The sequence below is a fragment of the Pelobates fuscus genome, chromosome 13 (assembly GCF_036172605.1).
Source record: "Pelobates fuscus isolate aPelFus1 chromosome 13, aPelFus1.pri, whole genome shotgun sequence".
Lineage (NCBI taxonomy): Eukaryota > Metazoa > Chordata > Amphibia > Anura > Pelobatidae > Pelobates > Pelobates fuscus.
Window position 1 is genome coordinate 83988904 of NC_086329.1, and position 22462 is coordinate 84011365.

At 42.6% G+C, this 22462-nt stretch overlaps 2 protein-coding genes across 3 annotated transcripts in view; one reads left to right on the plus strand and one right to left on the minus strand.

The window, feature by feature from the left end:
* Positions 1-22462, plus strand: part of RUSC1 (RUN and SH3 domain containing 1) — a 308029-nt gene that overhangs the window by 58634 nt on the left and 226933 nt on the right. The gene's annotated exons all lie outside the window — the stretch shown is intronic.
* Positions 4772-21412, minus strand: CLK2 (CDC like kinase 2). Of its 2 annotated transcripts, none has more exons than XM_063439989.1 (13): positions 21270-21412; positions 12684-12859; positions 11581-11809; positions 10132-10225; positions 9718-9784; positions 8724-8840; positions 8099-8265; positions 7039-7133; positions 6197-6323; positions 6017-6099; positions 5768-5847; positions 5416-5506; positions 4772-5338 (listed from the first exon to the last, which is right to left on the minus strand). In XM_063439989.1, the coding sequence occupies exons 2-13, from the start codon at positions 12857-12859 to the stop codon at positions 5156-5158; spliced, it is 1509 nt and encodes a 502-aa protein (XP_063296059.1). In that variant the 5' UTR covers positions 21270-21412; the 3' UTR covers positions 4772-5155. The 2 variants fall into 2 exon arrangements, with proteins under 2 accessions (XP_063296059.1, XP_063296058.1); XM_063439988.1 differs by having other exon boundaries at positions 6197-6326.

A 22462-nucleotide genomic window follows, 5' to 3' on the forward strand; every position in this document is an offset into this window, starting at 1 on the left:
TTTTTATGCTTACTTTTATGTATTTGGTTCTATTACATTGTGTGCATCATTTTATCCCTTTTACCTTATCTAGTTTATTTAGTTATTCCCCTCCCAATATGGCCACCTTATATATGGTCTATATGGCCGCCGCCATTTTTCCCATCTTCCTCCACCAAGATGGCCGCTGTGGCTATTATTTTTCATCTTTAATTATTTAGCCAATCTGGGAACTACCCCTACATCTTATCCTGTCATCCTCCATCTGATAGTTCTATTTTGATATTGGGCAGAATGATAATTATGCCGATATCGCATACATCATATTGAAAACTACAGCTCCCAGAAGGCTTAGCGTCCAACACTATGACGCGGGTCACATGTCCCGGCTTTAGAAGCCGCTATTATACTTTGTTTATACAATATAATCATATACCTTCACTTCTCATCCATCAAATGATGTATCATATTATATGCTTGATTTTCAGATTTGCACCTTACAAAGTGATTGTATTTTATTAGAGAACAGCCCATGACAATTTAAAATTACCATATCCCTATTTAAACCCCATGTATCCAAGTTGCATGTTTTTTTGTTTTTTTTTATCCATTTGAAAAAGCCACAACAGCAAAATGCGTCATTGGATGTTTTACTTTGTATTTAAATAAAGGAATTATTTTGGATAACTATAACTAGGTTTGTGCCAAATTCATTTAATTATTCAAAAGAAAAAAAAAAAATATATATATATATATATTTTTTTTGTTACCTGGCTTTTTAACCACCACTCTAAATAAATCCGAGGTGGAAATCATACCACCAGAGCAGTCAGCCTGCTCTACGTTGTGTGAGTATATTTTATATATCTTTTTACACTTGTTTTTTATCTTACTGAGAGTACTACTTTTGTTGTCGTTTGAGCTCCAACTAACCCAAAGACTGAGAATACCTACAGTATATTCCGAAGTGGGGATTGTACCACTACAAGCGCTAGATGCTAGAGCTGGCTGTAGCTCTGCCAAATGTGAGTGCATGATTTTTATTCCACCATAACCGCTTTATACGATGCATATTGCACTATTATATCCTTTCTCTCCTCTACCTTTCATATGACCGAATATCGGGGAGACTGATTAATTAAGGATACCATTTCCAAGCTTTAATAATTCACATCTCCTGTTGAATATACCATAAAGACACCATCTGGTGTGAACCTAAAAGATTCCTTTTATACCTCTGGACTTCCTGTCATTGACTATATTCCTTTACTCTCTTTGGAAAGCCCCTCTTTATCTTTGTACACAAGAACAAAGCCTCGCTCACTGACACTAGCTTCACTTACTCACTGGCAATAGCCTCAGTCAGAATAAGTTAGGGGAGACTCATAGATTTGCCTGCAAATTATAATGGAGATCTGACAGTGTGAAGAAACCATATTGGACAAAGACTGTCTTAATTAAGTCCCTCATAGAAATATATACTGTCTGTACCCTCCTCCCCAGTAACCCGATACTTGGGAAAATATTCACAAGCCATAACTCACCCCAGTCCCAACAGAGACGGTACTGCTCCGAGCAAGCTGTGGGATGCACAGTGTCATCAATCCAGGCAGATAAAGGTTAAGAACAATCTCTTAAGTTGGGATCAGAGGCTCTCTCAATCCACATCCTATACAAAAATAGCTGGTATGACAACATGGGCTGCTAAGGGCCGTATCTGCACAATGTAATACAGAATGACTATGCATCTCCTTACACTCTGCCAACATTTAGTTTCCAAATAATGGCAAGTTGCATCATTTTATCATGGATGATATCACAGTGTTGAACTGAGTAAGGAGGGGCGGACACAGTATTACTTTTTACTCTTCGTTCCATGATACAAACTTTTCATTCAGTGTTATATGAAACTTAGACCAATTTCAAAATATCGAATGAAAAGTTGATATCAAGTCACCAATATTGTTTTTGCTTTTATACAATTTTACTTTTGTGGAATAACTCTTTATGAGAAGCTCCTCTTGCATATTTGTTGGTTTAAAGATTCAACACATCTGAGCAGACGAAGAAGCAAGTAATAAAAGGAATACTATAACCCTATACAGCCCTAGGTACACCTCCCTACGTGTGACTTGCACAGCCTTTTTAAACACTTCCTGAAAACAAACCTCGATATTCTAGGTTCCTTTATTGTACAGTCTGTTTAATACAGGATTTTATTATCGCCTGCTGCCAATAGCCTGCTAGACCTTGCAGGAGCCTCATGTGATTAACATTCAATTTACAGAGCAGTAGATAAAAACTAAACCAAGTTAACACCTGTTTGAAAATGAAAGATTTTTCCATACAGGCTGTGTGAGTCACAGTCGGGGGAGGTGTGGCTAGGGCAGCATGGACCGAGAAAACATGATTTAACTCCTAAAAGGAAGAGAAGTGAGCAGTGAGACAGCAGGGGTATATGATCTAGATACCCAAACCGATTAATCAAGCTGAAGTAGTGATGCCCAAATACCCAATCACGGAACCCAACATGACCGCCTAGAGACGGCTGCCCACCAAAACGTCCCTATCCAAGAAGATATTAGTAAGAAAAGCAACCAAGTGGCCACCTAATTTTGAAGGAGTCAACAGCAGTGATGAAAAACTATCCATGGGACCACAACAAACAACATTCCACACAAGGTAGGAGAAAAGGTCCTTTTGACTCAAATCACCAGAACACTCAACGAAGCTGCTTGAAAAAGGTCTATGTGACTATGATATGGGTGTTTCACAAAGTTGTGATAAACCGTCCATGGGACTACTATCGACCAGACACCATACAAACCCGTGACCTGAATGGCCATTTGGTAGCAACCAACCACAAGCCTCAGAAGGCCATGAGAAAATGTCCACTGGACAACAGCCTGCTGAATACACCATGTGGCTGGACTCACTAGACTGATGTCAAGAAAAGCCATGGGAGAGTTCATTTTATTAGAGTCCCCCCCCCCCCCCCAAATGTCAACGATGGTAAAAAAAAAAAAAAAGGCATTGTTTTGTTCTGACACTAAACTTTGGCCATACCACAAAACCAACAGTGATTATGAAACCACACTGAAACTACCCATCATATTGGGTTTTCACCTGCAATGACTGGGAAACTAGTCATTATTGGGGAGGTCTAGCCGTTCATAAGTCTGTGAAAGACTGAGATTCACCTTCCAGGCAGGATCAAGTCTCTAAACACCCACAGGGTTATTTATTCACTTAACTCTGAAATGTAGCAAATTCACATACAAACGACAAAATAGGCTTTAACAATATTTTGGAGAAAAATAAAATATATATACACACACAAATCTCCAACTCCACTATATTCACATCTACATTTTGTGATTCTGATTATACATTTTGGAATTTAGCCAATAACCCACCCAGTGATTAGAGTGGTTCAATAAATGGTTAAAAATGTGAAGCCAGACCCCAAGCCCATTGTAATGGTTATAATGCCTGGAGTGCCCAGGTGATGTCGTTTGACACCTTTCCCAGGTCCTACTATGCCAAAGAACAATCGGCTCTACCGAACTAAGCAGGGCCATGCTCAATCATGTTGATTAGCCGAGTGAGTCAGCAGAATGCTCAGCCAATGAGTGTGGCCATGCTTTATTCTAGAGACTGCAGGAGGAGCCTGGACGCCAAGTTAGCAAACTTTACTAAAATGGTTTGAGAGTTTACAGTGGGACAGTCACTACAGCAGGCTGTAGTTGGTTATCGTTTTCTGAACGGTCCTTTAACAGAAAAAAACAAAACAAAAGCAAACACATCTGGGCTTTTCTCATTTACAACAATGCCCTGGGATTTCCTTTTCCGGACTTTGATGTCTTCATTCAGGAAATCGCTGACCTCTCCCTAGCCAAAGTGGTTTAGGGACAGCCATGCATATTTCATAAAAACAATCAAGATTACATGGGGGAAAATACAGCAGCAACAAAGGCCAGCCCACTTACTAACCCAGCTGTTGCATCTAATTTATCAGCTTAAATCAAAGTTCTACACAGTAGGGTTTAATCCATCTGCTTCCAGCTATAGCGTTTTTAAAGCTGAAACCTGGCCTGGTTCCTAGTTTTATTTACTCCTGTTTACTCTTCCTGCATTAATTCTGACTGACTATTAAAGCATTTTATATTTTTAACATTTGCTCAGATAAACCCTTCTGTTGTACGCTTGTTGTTGCCTCAGGATGCCCCTCCCTGACTATATTATTTTGCCAAGAGATGTGTAAAAGGAAAAGTGGAGTTAGAACCTATGAAGAAATTTGTTTATGGACTCCATGGAATAATAATGTCAGAATCCACAAACAAGTCATGTCACAGATTTTTTTTTACTGCAGGATTTTGTTTTTTGTTTTAATAGGCACCCTAGAAAACCGATGTCTGCTTCTCAGCTGTGGTGAGGCAATAACATAGAAAGTCTAAGCATACATCTTTTTGACTGCACTAGGTCAGTGAATTCCATAACATATGGGTTGTTTTCTTGCAAATATTTATGCAACCCCCCCCCCTCCCCAAAATAGAAAAGGAGAGACATATGTAATCTAGAAATATAATAGATTGAAATAAAGGAAGGGAGGGGAAAACCCCCCCACAGTTTTTACAATAGTAGGATGCTTTTTACATATACTTTCTAGTCACCTGGGGAAAGATGTCTGGAAAAAACAGTCACTCTTGAGAATGCAACACGTTAAGTTTCCCTGCAACAGCAGTTTGTCACCATAGTTACACCACTCTTAGTATGTATTGTGCACAGAATCTCATACAAACATAATGGATTTATTTCTCACAAACACTGTACAAAATATTATAAAAACATAGGAAGGTGCATGGAAGCAATCCTCCTGCCCAACACTGACATTATAAATTACAGGCCAGTCCCCCTCCACACCAGGGAACGCGCGGGGAAACCAGGTGGTTTTATTTACATGGCAGCTTCTGCCAGACACGCTTGCGCCTTTACAGAATATATATATATATATATATAATTAATTCACATATTAACAGCTTTACCAGATAGCAAAATGTTCATTCAGTTTAAAGAAAGAGAAAGCACCATGTTTCTGAATGTAAGTCCATGTTTGAAGCATAAAGTCACCCATAAAATGTGCATTGAATACCCTCCCCTCAGGGTGACTGTGCCCTCATCGGCTGATGTCACGGCCAGTGTCCCAGTGCTTTGGAGCAGATTCACCCTTTAAAATGTCAAAGAACGGGTGCTTAATAGACTCTGCCAATGTAATTCTCTTGGATGGTTCATATTCCAGCATGCCCTCGATCAGATCAAACAGTTTGTGGTGTTCATCTGCTTCAGACATCATGTATCTCTGCAAAAGGGAGAAGGGTGCTAAGTTGGACAGAACATACCAGTCAGAAGACACTGGGAAAGAAAGCGCTAACTTACCCTCAGTGGTTTGCAGTTCTCCCTCACGTATCGGCCTGCTGACGTATTTTCATCCCAGTCCAGACGGCCATGGTAAAAATATTTCTGCTTTCTGTAAGTTTAGAACATATGTCTCACTAGACTACCACCATAATACATCTGATGAACAGTTAAAAAAATGAAACAAAAATAGCCCTAGCATTGCAGCATCTAAAGTAGACACTAACGGCATGGAGCCTCTTGTACCAGAGGAAAATAAAAGGATTCAATCAACAATCTCTTTAACCAAGCACCGCTAATCAGACATATCTAATAGATAGGATATTCCAGCACTTACTGCACGTGGAATAGTTTTACACCAGAAGGGACTCACCTAGTCTTTCGAGTCATTCTTGAGGGTATTGGACCCAGAATCCTCTCCATCATAGCCAAATGTTCTCTGTTATCATGTGTCTGTAAATAAATGAATATCGATTTCAATCATGCTCACAAGTGACAGACAGCCCTTTCATAAAGTAAAAGAAAAAAAGGGGGGTGTCATCCACTGAAGTCAGAAGAATTTAAAAAACATTTCAAGTGGTGCTAGAAAGGTTTACAGTTCTGTTTTAACAACCATTCTCACCTGAAAAAGCGTGAATCCCACATAATACTCGAAGATAATGCAACCGATGCTCCAGACATCACAAGGCTGATTCCACCCGAGCTCTAATAGACAGAAATATATTGGAGGACATTAAGGGATATAGTCACATGACAGAGTCTAGATTTTTTTAATTTTCATACATAGAAGCTGGGCTCTTACCGAGGATGACCTCTGGTGCTCGGTAGTGTCGTGTCGATACAATAGTGCTATGATGCTCATGGTCAAAGGTGGCACTTCCAAAGTCCACTACTCTAACTTCAGTCTTTTTCACACACCTTTCATCTCTCTTCTTAGTGTTATGGAGGTCACAGAGAGACCAAGAAAATACAAGCATTAGATAATGGTGGCAGCACATAAAAAATAAAAATAAAAAAAAAACTATAATCTACCCAGTTTGTTTGGCCCGTGTGTTTAGAATGACCCATTGCAGCAGAGCGGTGAGTCACGTTAAAATTTACATATGGTGTTAAACACATTGACACTATAGTTTATTCACACTTTGTCAGGTCCTATATGGAATATGCAAATTCAGATGTGAATTTACCCTATGCGATGCCTTAATTTATTTTAAAATGTAGGAAAAAAACTCAAGCAGCATTAATTTTTTTTTGTAAGAGAAGCAGGAGTTACAGTGGGTAATAGGAAAAATATAAATAAATAAATCAGAAGAACACCACATTTAATAGTTACAAATCTAGTTATGTTGGCTACTTTAACCCCTTAAGGACACATGACATGTGTGACATGTCATGATTCCCTTTTATTCCAGAAGTTTGGTCCTTAAGGGGTTAACCATGAAGTGTGAACTCAGGTAATCAATTCTATTAAATAAAAAAAAAAGGGGGAGGATCAACATTTTAAGGGTAGATTTTACAAACTATCTTGTCTTGGATAAAAGACTACCGGATTCAGCCTTCTCTGCAGGCTATTCTCAATAGAGGGGGGAAGAGAAGACTTAGAAATGCCATTATAACCTGAGCAATAACAACGATAAAACACACCTTCTCCACATTATAGGTGAGTTCGAAGTCAGAATTCACAAACAAAATATTCTCTGGTTTCAGATCTGTATGAGTAAGTTTATTGTCATGAAGAACTGAAGAGAAAAGAAAAAAATATATATATTTTTTAAATAAATAAAAAACACACAAACACCATAAACAAATTTAAAAAAATAAAATAAAAAAAGTTCCCAGCCTCACAGAGCCCTGGTCACAAGCTGCATTCTCGTCTCTACCCACAAAAGAGTTGGGCCTAAAGCCAACACATACCCATCCATACAAGAGTACTCTAGTTTTATGGAATATGCTTGCTCTGAGAACATAGCAGCAGTGTCAACTCTACGAAAAACAGTATTGCAGTAAGTACTCAAATTCTATCAACAGGATGTACTGCTGGACACACTCCAAACCTACCCAAAAATGTGCTAAAAAGATTTATGCCATATTGGACAACATGTATCCTATTTCAAGTGCCAAAATAGCACTGACAAGATTTAGCCGTTAAGCCATTTTGTTAGAACTGAATACATGATTTCAAGCCATCTTGGATAAGTCAGTTTTGGGCGCTGTGTGCAAGAAACTTCAAATCCTTTTGCCAGCACAACAAAATACAGAAAAAGTTAACCTAGAAAAGTGTGTGTTTAGATTGGCAGCAGAAAGTATATAAGTTTTAATTAGCAACTGTAGAGTTTGACTAGGGTAAAAATAAAAGCAATTAACTACAATTCTTAAACTGTTAACTCAACACAAAAATAGTTCTAGTAACCGGTAATTACTGCTGTGTCTAAGATTACTTGAACAAATGGAAATAGTTCTCATTAATCTAGTGTTGAACTAAGCTAGAGAACACAAGGCATGTCAGAGGAGCGTTTAATGTATTTGTCATTTTAGATAAAAATACACACATCACATAGTGCTACATAAAGAAGCACAATGGTAATTAGTTTTAAAAAGGTATAACTGGCATTTAATGCTTCCTGAGAACCCATCTGTTCAGGGAGCAAACGCATCTAAGGAATACACCACCCTTCATTATACAAAACACTGCATGGGGACTTACATTTCACGGCGTGGCAAACCTGGAGCGCCATGTGTCGCACTTGGTGGATGGGATAGGGATAGTAGCTGTTTTCTTTCAAGAAGTCAAACGTGCTGAGACCGAGAAGCTCAAAGGAGATGCACATGTGACCATGGAAGTCAAACCAGTCAAACATCTGTACGCATAGGCTGAAAAAAATAAAATAAAAAATAATATATCGTTTTTGATCCTGATGGAAGTCCTGAGAGAGGACTGAAATAAATATATATACACACACACACACACACACACACACACACACACACACACACACACACACCAGTTAAAAGGGGCAGGGGTTACACAGCAGCTGCAAACAGCAGAATGTTAAAAGGACAAGCGATGGGTTATAGGTCAACTGTAAAATGAAACTAGTAACAGGGAGGAAGGACCACAAGCTTGCTATAGCAGGTCTTATTACAGGGCTTACACAGACACTAAGCAGGAAAAATGAATGGGGATCCAAGTTTAGATTTAGCCTGTAGATCACGAGTAATCAATTACCAAAACTCTATGAGGTGATACTAGGGAAGATATTCGCACAAGCTAAGCTCTATAAAAAAAGGCCTCTCTTTCTCACTTTAACATCTCTCTCACATATCCTTACTGTTTATTCTCTGGGTCCTTTTCATTGATTTTCTCCAGGACGTTGATCTCCAGACGTGCTGCCTCTTTATATTTCTCCACGTTTTTAATGATTTTCAAAGCTACTCTGGCTCCGCCCCTAGAACGGAATTACAATTGCAACATGGTATCAAACTACAACATTCCAATTTATGTTCTGATCTATTGGGTTGCATGGTGCAGATACACGGCAAGATTGGGTGCTGAGCACAGGCTAACCTACAACGAGACTCATTGCGATAAACAGCGAGAGAGTGAGTTGTGTAAGAAAGCCTAAGGAAAAGGTTAGAAAAAGGAAGACAGCTGCTAAAGCGGCACTCAGCACCGCAACTACTGCAGCCCACTTTAGAAATCATGGTGCTAGCAGGAGCAATCTTCTTATTCTGTGTCAAAGGTTCTGAGATGCCATGCCTTCAAAGCACTATGACAAAAATGGCTGGTCTGATGTGCAGCAATGAGTGCTGCCTGCTCCTCTATCAGCCGAAACAAAGCACTGGTCAGCCAAAAACATGAACGTGTTTTGCATATGCCTGTGTGATGTGCATAACTGCTAATGATATGTAAATAAAAAGGTTTATTCCACAAGTACAGGGACTGCACACCAGTGCAATCTTCGATCAGAGGTGTCCAGCCTCCTCAATAGTATCCAGAGTATGAAGGATCCAAACCCTCCAAGAAGGGTTAAATGCAGACTTTAATTAGAACACACTAGATAAATTTGAAGAATGCCACAGTGTGGCCTTAACGTTATCTCATGTGATATTCCAATTAAAGTCTGCTTTTAAATTCTACTCGTAGTGCTCGGATACCCTCTCTCTTTCGTGACTAAAAATTTTGATGTAACCCAAAGATTTCATATTTAGGACTTGTTGAAAGGTGTATTTGGAAAACAGGCAGGATGTAAACACATGCAGCAGTAGTATACCAAGTCTTCAAAAATCAGCCACTAAATTAATAGCTCCCTCAAGCACACTTACCTCCTGTGATCTATGCACTGGACCACTCGGCCAAATGTGCCTTCACCCAATGTGTTCACAATCTCATCTGTGAGGGGAAGCAGAGGACGAAATTAAAGAGAGACCTGAGACTGCTGGCGGCTGCAGATACATTCGCCAGGGCTGTGACATCGTCAATCCCTAAAACAGGATCGCTTTATACTTAATCCCTCACCTCCAGCTAGCAATACAAAATAAACTATGTACATGGCAGCTTATAGAAGAATTAACAGGAGGAAGAGGAGAATGAAAGGGTACTTGTTTGTTTCTCTTTGGTTTAAAATTATATGTTAAAAAAATAAAACAAATAAAAATAAAGACAGACAGGTCTGCAGCGTCTCTGGGGAGGGGGGTCTTACAACTAGAGAGCTAAATTATGTTACGATTTGGCTGTACATCTTTCTTGTATCCAGTCGCCGGTGCGATAGATCAGGTGACCCTCTACGTCGTCTTCCACACTCTTTGCGCGCCTGCTGCTCTGGCGACTTCGCTGTTGGTACGGGGCCCGTCATTCCCGCCAAAACATCACCATTCACCAGCCAATCAGATTTTCAAACCAGCGTCACATTGGTTGGTTGGTTTGGAAATTCACATTGATGTTGTTTGAGGTAGGAGGGGTGCAGTAGATTCCCAGCCAATTCATACGGCACATAGGAATATATAACGATAGGGATATTGCAAGGGAACAGGTCAAGATACAAATACACTAACTCAGAAATAAAAAGTAAAAAAAAAAAGAAAAAAAAAACAATTCTGCTTTGTATTTTTGTTTTCATCTTTGTTATAGAAGGAAAAAACAGGACAAAAAATAAGAAATAAAACTTTAACAAAAATCAGAAGAGAAGTACAGTCTTCATATTATGAGAACAAGGCTTGAGAAACATTCACTGTGATCCCCCAAATTACCATCTTCAGTCTTGAGTACAGGAGTTAACAGCACAGACGGTTACCATTTGGTTAACACCCACATACATCTCAATATGACAGGACTGGAGAAATTGCATTGTTAGTGGACAGGGAAGAACTCTGGCCACTCAAATTGAGAGAGTTATTACAATTTTAGGAGCAATTTGTCCAGCCCTGCAGTACTGACATTGAGCACACTCATAATTACCACTTCCAACATCTCCTCCACCTCAGTCTCAAACCTAGAGCAGCAGCAATCATTAACAATGTTCATCAGCCTCAGACAACACAAGCCATTACTTTTAATGTGAGCATGAGAAACAACAACAACCCAAAAAGTGTATACTAGAGAAGATGTCTGCAAAGTTAGCAAGTCTAAATAGAACACAGCTACTCACTAAAATATGCAGGATCTGGACACTATCTAAAGATCTTTGGGCAATTTCTCTACTGCCCCAAACTACAGGAATAAACCTTGCAATTGGCTTAAAAGCAATGACCTATAAGTGGGGGGAGGGAGGTGCACCTCAGGGTTTAATATGCCATTGCCCCCTCAGTAGGAGACAAAATAAAAGCTGAAAAATTGAAGCCTGACCAAGACTGCAGTTCACTTTAACTGTCCAGTTTGAAGGGGAACAAAATGCCAACTACCTTTTCTATGACTATACAGACTTGAACAATCACACCTAGTGAGGGAATGACTTCAATATAAATAGAAAATGACAGAAATGTAAAAGTTCCCCCTCAAGCAAACCCTAAAGTCTCTTCACACAAATGCACTGCATTCACATATTACTAAGTTAACTCAACCAATTATTTCACACAGCAGAGACAGAAACAAATGGGGAAGGAATATTTACTTACCAAATCTTCCAAAACCTTCAGAGGGAAAAAAAGTAAAGGGAAGGGGGAATAAATTAATGCCGGGTAGAGACTCACCGATGAGGACCGACTATAAGACCTGGTTCTGCGCTTCCTCCGTTTCTGTTTGCGCCTACTACTTTTACAGCTCCTGTAGCTGTCCCCACGGGAGCGTCGATAGTCATAAGAGTGGCGGTATTCTGTGTCATAATAAACATCTCCTTTATCCCTGCTGTATTCATTTCGCCGATGTGTGTCACAATAACGCCTGTCGTTTGTTCGTCTGTCTGAGGATCTCTCGTCGTAACTGAGGAAGAAAAGCTAGACTGAGCACATACCATCATGAGGAGGAATTGCAGAGCTAGAAATATATACAGTGTGGCCCATAAGTCCCTACCCATCCATATATCTTATGTATCCAGTGTATCTGTGTGCTGGATGGGTATGGACTTATAGGCCATCCTGTATAAACTGGGCAAACATGTCCTCTCTCTAAACGGTTACCGGTATGTTCAAACTTGTTTCTCGGCAACATTTATAATACCTTATCATTTGAAACCCAAGAAGATGCACAATACATTTTACTGGTTATTTGTAATTTAGAAAGAAAAAGAAAAAATGATTTAAGGAGGTGGGGGGGTGTAGTTTGTGAATTTGTGGGGTAGGATGGGATAGGGAACAGTTTAATAATTTTTCTTCAATTATTTTAAATGTAAGGTTACTCCCTCCTCCCTTTTTAGCACTAGCCATATAGGGGGACATACACTTGGCAGTGGTGCAGACTAGTGTCTCCCAAGCTGCCAAACAGAGATAGAACCTTTTACTGGGCTATACACGAATCGAATTGAGGATGCAAGCAGTTTTGTTACCCGAAGTTTTAGAGCACTACAGAATATGTTGAAAGTGTACAAATGCCTACAATAATATGCTACCAGTTTCAAGAACTAGCCTATGCAATATCCATTACTATTGGCCAGTCCATGACTGAGAACTAGTTCAGTTACATAAATATAAAAAAATATAGTCTGGCAGAAACCCATACTGGTTTATAAAAGGTTTTATATGCCACCCTTTTTTTCTACAAATTATTAAAGCTGGCAGCCCTCTTTCTTCGATCAATGGTTATGGCTCAATCTTTCTTTGTTTATCACAGCACGTTTGTCAGCTTGCCACAACATTACCTGCGTGAACGCTCATGGTAACTGTCGCCATGTCGATGCCGCCGATTGCGGCCCCTGTCACTGCTGCTAGTACGCGACCTGCTTCTCCTCCTCCTATGTTTCCGGCTTCTATAACGCTCGCGGTAACTGCCCCGACTGCTTTGCTCTGAGGAACGGTACCGTCTAGAGTGCGGCATCTAGCAGCAGAAATAGGAGACGAGGAAAAATTGTTAAAATATTTTTTATTTGAAGTGATTTGTATTCAATTGAAATTGAGCAATACTAAAGAGACTACATAGAATAATTACATAAAACACTTATAAAAGAAGATGCAAAGACTCACTGCAGTTTAATTCTTTTCTTACTATCAAAAAATAAACACATTTTTAAAAATGCACAAATAAAAATAACTAAACTTCAAAATGTCACAATGCTATACAATGTTGAGTATTTACTGTTGATCCATGCAGTAAACTTTATAATAAGTGGTCGTTAATGCAGTTATATATTGTCCAGTAATAAAAATAAAGTAGGAAGCGGTATTGCTTTTTATTTAACACGTTTACATCCCATTTAATATTCAGCTTGCAAATAAACACCGCACACACTTCACAAGAATCGGCTTTGGTTAATCTGCAGTTTGTCACACTGTTAGTCAATAGCATAGAACGGATGCATTTGAAGTCTGCACCATACAATACAAAAAGGAAGCCCAATTTTAGTTTTATTAGATTTAACTACTGAATATAAACCCTCCCTCAGCTTGTCCACGGGGCTGTTCAATGAGAAACCTCTGATTTGACAATGTAAGGCACGGATATGTTTGAGCTGCACAAAAAAGTGGAGGACATACAGCGACTGCAGGAACTATATAATTATAAATATAATTAGTGGGGTAATAGCCGCCTGATCCAAGGAGACATCAGACTGCTATTTTGGGGTCAAGAAGGATTTTTTTTCCTAGTTTGTTGCAAAACTGGAAGCGCTACAAACTAGGTTTTTTGCCTTCTTTTGGATCAACAGCAAAAACATATGTGAGGAAGGCGGAACTTGATGGAGGCAAGTCTCTTTTCAGCTATGTAACTAGGTCTACAGCTAATGTGAGTTTAATACAGATCACCTTAAAAATAAGCTAAAGTATTAAAAGTATACTTTGGACGGGTAGGTCTACTAAAAGCCCATCAAAATAGGGGGGAGCAGAGCTTTAGATCCTAGCTTTAAATAAATCATTTTTAAAAAGCATTCCAAGCAACATGAAGCCCAATGTAGTGGTTATAGTGCCAGGAGTTACCTAGCTCCGGACAACGGTAAGCTGTCAGTACTGTGACAATTTACCTCAGTTCCCAAGGCACCTTAGCCACATCAGGTCTTCTCTTACAGGAGAAGCCAGATGTCACTGCAGGACGGAGGTTCACTTGCTGGAAGCGCTCATCCGGTTCTCTCAGCCAATGCGGGTGCTGCAACATGGCCATGCTCAGCCATAATCTCTTGCTAAAGAGAAGGCAGGGGCTGTGACACCATGAGAGCAGGGGGACACTCTCTGACCCACATACTGCTACTTGCAGACAAATGACAAAATGTTACACATTTACTGCCATACATAAAGTGACCTTTAAGTGTAGCAACAATTATTTATTCCTTCATTGCCATATAAATGTATTCATATCCTGGAGATCTTTCAGTTCTATCTAGAAAGATGCTACGTAAAGTCATAACAAAGGATTCTGCCCTTTTAATAAAACCCACTATTCTAAAATATATCACGGGTCCTATAGCTGAGAAGATAGGCCTTCCATGTAGCTCCCTGGATGATCCTTGAAATTTACTTGTATAAGATTTTTATTTAATTTTTTATTTTTGCAGTGCATAGAATTGGTACATGCAGGCTCAAAGTGCCCCAAAGGCATTCCTCAAGCATTTCCCTTGTGTAACATGCGGGGCGTTGTATTATCAGGCACAATTTTATAATAACAGAGCAGGTTAAACATTGTAGCTTCGACTATAGGTATTCAATTATGCTATAAACAAGCTTGGTTTGAGCGTAGGTTAAAGTAGTAGTTCACGTTTGGTATATGCAGGCAGGTAGATCATGCACAGTTGTTATGGTTAATGTGCTAGGCTAGTGTCATGTGTTGCTGCTCATGTTTGGCATTGAAGTGTAGTGTCTATGTGTGACAAGCTGAGTAAGCAGCAGCATATATGACAAACATAACATAGCTTTGGAAGAGAGGGTTATTGTTGCTGGCTATTGTGAGGCTAAGTTGAGGTACTGTTATCAGTGTCCAAGTGGTGTGGTCGGGGCTCAGGCCGGTGTCATGCTTCAGGAGGTGAGCTTATGGATGCGTTGTCCGCCGTCCTCAGCCTATGCCTCTTGCTTGCATCAGTGTAGAGTCCGCGTCAAGATCTGCTTTATCTGTGCCTTTTCCCGATGTGTGTGAGCATGGGTTGCCCTGCTCGCTGTGCGAGCGCTGTGGGCAGCATGACAGGTCCCTGTCTCTTCGGCTCCGGGCTTTGTAGGGAGCTAGTGCCCTTTGTCCGTGGATCTTCCTCCATCGTGAGGTCAGATCGTGGGTCCCCGGCTTGCGGTTGTCCCCGCGGGTGGTCGTACTGCGGCCTGGAGTCTCCTCCAGTTGGGCCCCCGACCCGGAAGGGAGGCAGGTGTCCGCTGCTGTGTGGCAGGTAGGTGCTGTCAGGGGTTGCTGGGAGGGCCCCACGTTTGGCTATGCGGTCCCAGAATGCTTGGCAAACAGCCTCAAAGCAGGTTTCAAAAGCCTCTCTCCAGCTCTGGTGCGGTAAGCTTGGTGGACTGTGCTGGGACTGCGCTGCAGCGGCCATCTTGAGGGTGCCTCGTGGTTCACCCAGGTTTCCCGATCAGGCCCTGGTACAGTAGCTCTCGGTGTGTACTACAGCCGCTTGGTTGCTTAGTTTGGGCCAGGATATCCCCCACCGGTCCAGGAGGGGGGGTGGAGGGGGCAGGAGTTCGGAGGTGTGCTGAGCCTGTTTGCCAGATCTCTAGTGAGGAGAGCGGCCGCCTCTCCTTGGTTCGATCTCCAGCAGACCTTAACGGGGTTGTAGGGTTCCCAGCGGCTGTTAGGTTAGATTTGGATTTCAGGCGGTGCCCCCGGGTATCCCCTTCTTGATTATTGTGCTCCTGATACCAGACGTGCCGGTTTTGGGGGTTTTTTACCCCCAAATCTTCTGTTTTGGTCAGGAGCTCAGTTCCTGCACGTCTGTTCAGGCTAGAAGCTAGGCTCCGCCCCCATCCTTGAAATTTAGATGGTGGGGGAGGGGGCAGCTGGAGGTAAAACTAAGAATTTTATTGGTGTAACTACTCTGAATGAGGTAAATACTGCATCATCTACTGAAGATGTCTGTCTGAAGAAATGAAAAGTTAGACAATAAAAAGGGACCAATCATTTCAACGATTGATTAGTGGCTTTTACACAAACAAGAACAATGCATTTTAGGCTCACAGTATATCAAAAGGAACAATGGTTTACAAGGGGAATGCACAGAATGAAATAGCACTGATCTTGTTAACAGCATGGCATGGCTCAGCTAGAATGTTAATCCAACAAAACGTGCACTACATCTCCTATATTCTGTCTTTGGACCCCAACTACCATTTCATAACCATGTGTATGGGCCTTACTTTATATTCCCACCCTCTCCTACTGTGATATCATTGTCTAGCTAACCATATGTAACAGGTGGGCAGGGGTGACAGTCAGAGCCCCAGCTACCAGGGAAATTAAACCGATGCTTTGAAAGTATGAATGCTGGCAAAGAATCATGCACTACTCGCACATTATTTAACAGTGCCAGTACATACACCATCACCACTCGCACCCCTTTTAACAGTGCTAGCACCCTTACTGCCAGTACCAATACTCCCAGCACATTTATTACCAGTGCCCATACCCACACACTTAATACTCCCAGACTCCCATACTAGCAGTACTAGTACCATTACTCCCACACCCTTCCTAGCAGTACCCCTGCCACACACAGTATTAATACTCCCAGCCTGCCATACCAGCAGTACCAATACTAATACTCCCACAGCTGTACAACCAGGGCCCCTACACACAGTATTAATACTCCCAGCCTACCATACCAGCAGTACCAATACTAATAATCCCACAGCTGTACTACCAGTGTCCCTACACACACAGTATTAATACTCCTAGCCTGCCATACTAACAGTACCAATACTAATACTCCCACAGCTGTACTACCAGTGCCCCTACACACAGTATTAATACTCCCAGCCTGCCATACCAGCAGTACCAATACTAATACACCCACAGCTGTACTACCAGTGCCCCTACACACAGTATTATTACTCCAGGACTGCCATACTAGCAGTACCAATACTAATACTCCCACAGCTGTACAACCAGTGCCCCTACACACACAGTATTAATACTCCCAGCCTGCCATACCAGCAGTACCAATACTAATACTCCCACAGCTGTACTACCAGTGTCCCCACATAGTATTAATACTCCCCCACACACAGTATTAATACTCCCAGCAGCACCAATACTAATAATCCCACAGCTGTACTACACCAGTGCCCCCACCCAGTAGTAATACTCCCCCTACACACAGTATTAATACTCCCAGCCTGCCATACAAGCAGTACCAATACTAATACTCCCACAGCTGTACTACCAGTGCCCCTACACACAGTATTAATACTCCCAGCCTGACATACCAGCAGCACCAATACTAATACTCTCACAGCTGTACTACCAGTGCCCCGACACACAGTATTAATACTCCCAGCCTGCCATACTAGCAGTACCAATATTAATACTCCCACAGCTGTACTACCAGTGTCCCTACACACAGTATTAATACTCACAGCCTGCCATACTAGCAGTACCAATACTAATACACCCACAGCTGTACTACCAGTGTCCCCACATAGTATTAATACTCCCCCACACACAGTAGTAATACTCCCAGCAGCACCAATACTAATAATCCCACAGCTGTACTACACCAGTGCCCCCACCCAGTAGTAATACTCCCCCTACACACAGTATTAATACTCCCAGCCTGCCATACAAGCAGTACCAATACTAATACTCCCACAGCTGTACTACCAGTGCCCCTACACACAGTATTAATACTCCCAGCCTGACATACCAGCAGCACCAATACTAATACTCTCACAGCTGTACTACCAGTGCCCCGACACACAGTATTAATACTCCCAGCCTGCCATACTAGCAGTACCAATATTAATACTCCCACAGCTGTACTACCAGTGTCCCTACACACAGTATTAATACTCACAGCCTGCCATACTAGCAGTACCAATACTAATACTCTCACAGCTGTACTACCAGTGCCCCTACACACAGTTTTAATACTCCCAGCCTGCCATACCAGCAGTACCAATATTAATACTCCCACAGCTGTACTACCAGTGCCCCTACACATACAGTATTAATACTCCCAGCCTGCCATAACAGCAGTACCAATACTCTCACAGCTGTACTACCAGTGCCCCTACACACAGTATTAATACTCCCAGCCTGCCATACAAGCAGTACCAATACTAATACTCCCACAGCTGTACTACCAGTGCCCCTACACACAGTATTAATACTCCCAGCCTGCCATACCAGCAGTACCAATACTAATACTCCCACAGCTGTACTACCAGTGTCCACACACAGTATTAATACTCCCAGCCTGCCATACAAGCAGTACCAATACTAATACTCCCACAGCTGTACTACCAGTGTCCCCACACAGTAGTAATACTCCCAGCCTGCCATACAAGCAGTACCAATACTAATACTCCCACAGCTGTACTACCAGTGTCCCTACCCACAGTATTAATACTCCCAGCCTGCCATACAAGCAGTACCGATACTAATACTCCACAGCTGTACTACCAGTGCCCCTACACACAGTATTAATACACCCAGCCTGCCATACCAGCAGTACCTCCCACAGCTGTACTACCAGTGTCCCCACACAGTATTAATACTCCCAGCCTGCCATAACAGCAGTACCAATACTAATACTCCCACAGCTGTACTACCAGTGCCCCTACACACAGTATTAATACTCCCAGCCTGCCATACCAGCAGTACCAATACTAATACTCCCACAGCTGTACTACCAGTGTCCACACACAGTATTAATACTCCCAGCCTGCCATACAAGCAGTACCAATACTAATACTCCCACAGCTGTACTACCAGTGTCCCCACACAGTAGTAATACTCCCAGCCTGCCATACAAGCAGTACCAATACTAATACTCCCACAGCTGTACTACCAGTGTCCCTACACACAGTATTAATACTCCCAGCCTGCCATACAAGCAGTACCGATACTAATACTCCACAGCTGTACTACCAGTGCCCCTACACACAGTATTAATACACCCAGCCTGCCATACCAGCAGTACCTCCCACAGCTGTACTACCAGTGTCCCTACCCACAGTATTAATACTCCCAGCCTGCCATACAAGCAGTACCAATACTAATACTCCCACAGCTGTACTACCAGTGCCCCTACACACAGTATTAATACACCCAGCCTGCCATACCAGCAGTACCTCCCACAGCTGTACTACCAGTGTCCCCACACAGTATTAATACTCCCAGCCTGCCATAACAGCAGTACCAATACTAATACTCCCACAGCTGTACTACCAGTGCCCCTACACACAGTATTAATACTCCCAGCCTGCCATACCAGCAGTACCAATACTAATACTCCCACAGCTGTACTACCAGTGTCCACACACAGTATTAATACTCCCAGCCTGCCATACAAGCAGTACCAATACTAATACTCCCACAGCTGTACTACCAGTGTCCCCACACAGTAGTAATACTCCCAGCCTGCCATACAAGCAGTACCAATACTAATACTCCCACAGCTGTACTACCAGTGTCCCTACACACAGTATTAATACTCCCAGCCTGCCATACAAGCAGTACCGATACTAATACTCCCACAGCTGTACTACCAGTGCCCCTACACACAGTATTAATACTCCCAGCCTGCCATACCAGCAGTACCAATACTAATACTCCCACAGCTGTACAACCAGGGCCCCTACACACAGTATTAATACTCCCAGCCTACCATACCAGCAGTACCAATACTAATAATCCCACAGCTGTACTACCAGTGTCCCTACACACACAGTATTAATACTCCTAGCCTGCCATACTAACAGTACCAATACTAATACTCCCACAGCTATACAACCAGGGCCCCTACACACAGTATTAATACTCCCAGCCTGCCATACTAGCAGTACCAAAACTAATACTCCCACAGCTGTACAACCAGGGCCCCTACACACAGTATTAATACTCCCAGCCTGCCATAACAGCAGTACCAATACTAATACTCCCACAGCTGTACAACCAGGGCCCCTACACACAGTATTAATACTCCCAGCCTGCCATACTAGCAGTACCAATACTAATACTCCCACAGCTGTACAACCAGGGCCCCTACACACAGTATTAATACTCCCAGCCTGCCATACTAGCAGTACCAATACTAATACTCCCACAGCTGTACTACCAGTGCCCCTACACACAGTATTAATACTTCCAGCCTACCATACCAGCAGTACCTCCCACAGCTGTACTACCAGTGTCCCCACACAGTATTAATACTCCCAGCCTGCCATAACAGCAGTACCAATACTAATACTCCCACAGCTATACAACCAGGGCCCCTACACACAGTATTAATACTCCCAGCCTACCATACCAGCAGTACCAATACTAATACTCCCACAGCTATACAACCAGGGCCCCTACACACAGTATTAATACTCACAGCCTGCCATACTAGCAGTACCAATACTAATACTCCCACAGCTGTACAACCAGGGCCCCTACACACTGTATTAATACTCCCAGCCTACCATACCAGCAGTACCAATACTAATACTCCCACAGCTATACAACCAGGGCCCCTACACACAGTATTAATACTCCCAGCCTGCCATACTAGCAGTACCAAAACTAATACTTCCACAGCTGTACAACCAGGGCCCCTACACACAGTATTAATACTCCCAGCCTGCCATAACAGCAGTACCAATACTAATACTCCCACAGCTGTACAACCAGGGCCCCTACACACAGTATTAATACTCCCAGCCTGCCATACTAGCAGTACCAATACTAATACTCCCACAGCTGTATTACCAGTGTCCCCACACAGTATTAATACTCCCAGCCTGCCATACAAGCAGTACCAATACTAATACTCCCACAGCTATACTACCAGTGCCCCTACACACAGTATTAATACTCCCAGCCTGCCATACAAGCAGTACCAATACTAATACTCCCACAGCTGTACTACCAGGCCCCCCCACACACACACAGTATTAATACTCTCACACACACACAGTATTGATACTCTCTCACACACACAGTATTAATACTCTCTCACACACACAGTATTAATACTCTCACACACTCACACACACACAGTATTAATACTCCAGTAGCAGTGAGTCCCCCCTCCCCCGTGCCGCCATTTTGTCTCGGGTCGGAGTGCCGCCATCTTACAGGCCTGTTTGCCATTCCCAGCCAGTCTTACCGCTCTAGCAGCCAGGCCGGTTCGCTTATCCCAAAGGAAATCCGTGTTTGCGGTCGGTGTGTCCGGGGCTGCCGCCCGCTCCTCTCACTCTTCCCCTCAACGTCCTGCGCAAGCCCGCGAAACGGGCACGAGCTCGTCACAATACCTCCAGCGACCCCGCCCCCCGACCGCCACGGACACGCCCCTGCGTCAACCGGGCTGGCGGCCATTGTGGTTATGGGCACATGCCCTTCCCACTCCACTGTCACCCTGACAGACGGTCCACATTGCCCCAGTCTGCATTATCAAACATGATGAGGGTCCACCCCGGGGCAACAGACTGAAATATCTGGAGACCATGGTTGTCAGTGCAGCTACAGTGAACCTGTTGCCCATTATCCCAATATTAATTATAATTAAATATGTCTCCTTTTTTTTTTTTAATTATTATTATTATCACCATTTATATAGCGCCAACAGATTCCGTAGCACTTTACAATATTATTGGAGGGGAGATATAACTATAAATAGGACAATTACAAGAAAACTTACAGGAACGATAGGTTGAAGAGGACCCTGCTCAAACGAGCTTACAATCTATAGGAGGTGGGGTATAAAACATTAGGACAGGACTAGTGGAGAGTCTGATGGCAGTAGGCAGGCTATTCCATAGGAAGGGAGATGCCCGCGAGAAGTCCTGCAAGCGCGAGTTGGCCGTACGGGTGCGAGCAGCGGACAGGAGGAGGTCGTGGGCAGAGCAGAGGAAACAAGGAGGGGCATACCTAGGGATCTGTGAGGAGATATAAGAACGGCTAGAATTGTTCAGTCATTTATAGGTATGGGTTAGTGCTTTGATTTGACTACTATAGGATTCAGGAAGCCAATGTAAGGACTAGCAGAGAGGTGAGGTGTGAGAAGACCGACCAGAGAGTCTGGCGGCAGCATTCATTACAGACTGTAGCAGGGCAATACGTGAAGACTAATTAGAAGAGGGTTACAGTAATCCATGCGGGAAATTACTAGAGCATGGACAAGCTCCTTAGTAGCATCTTGTATAAGAAAGGGGTGGATGCGGGCTATGTTTTGAATCTACAGACAGACTGGATGTGAGGCCAGAATAAAGTATGGCGCCAAGACAGCGCGCTTGCAAGGATGGACTGATGTGGATACCATTTACTTGAAGGGAGAGCGAAAGAGGAGGATCAGTTTCAGGA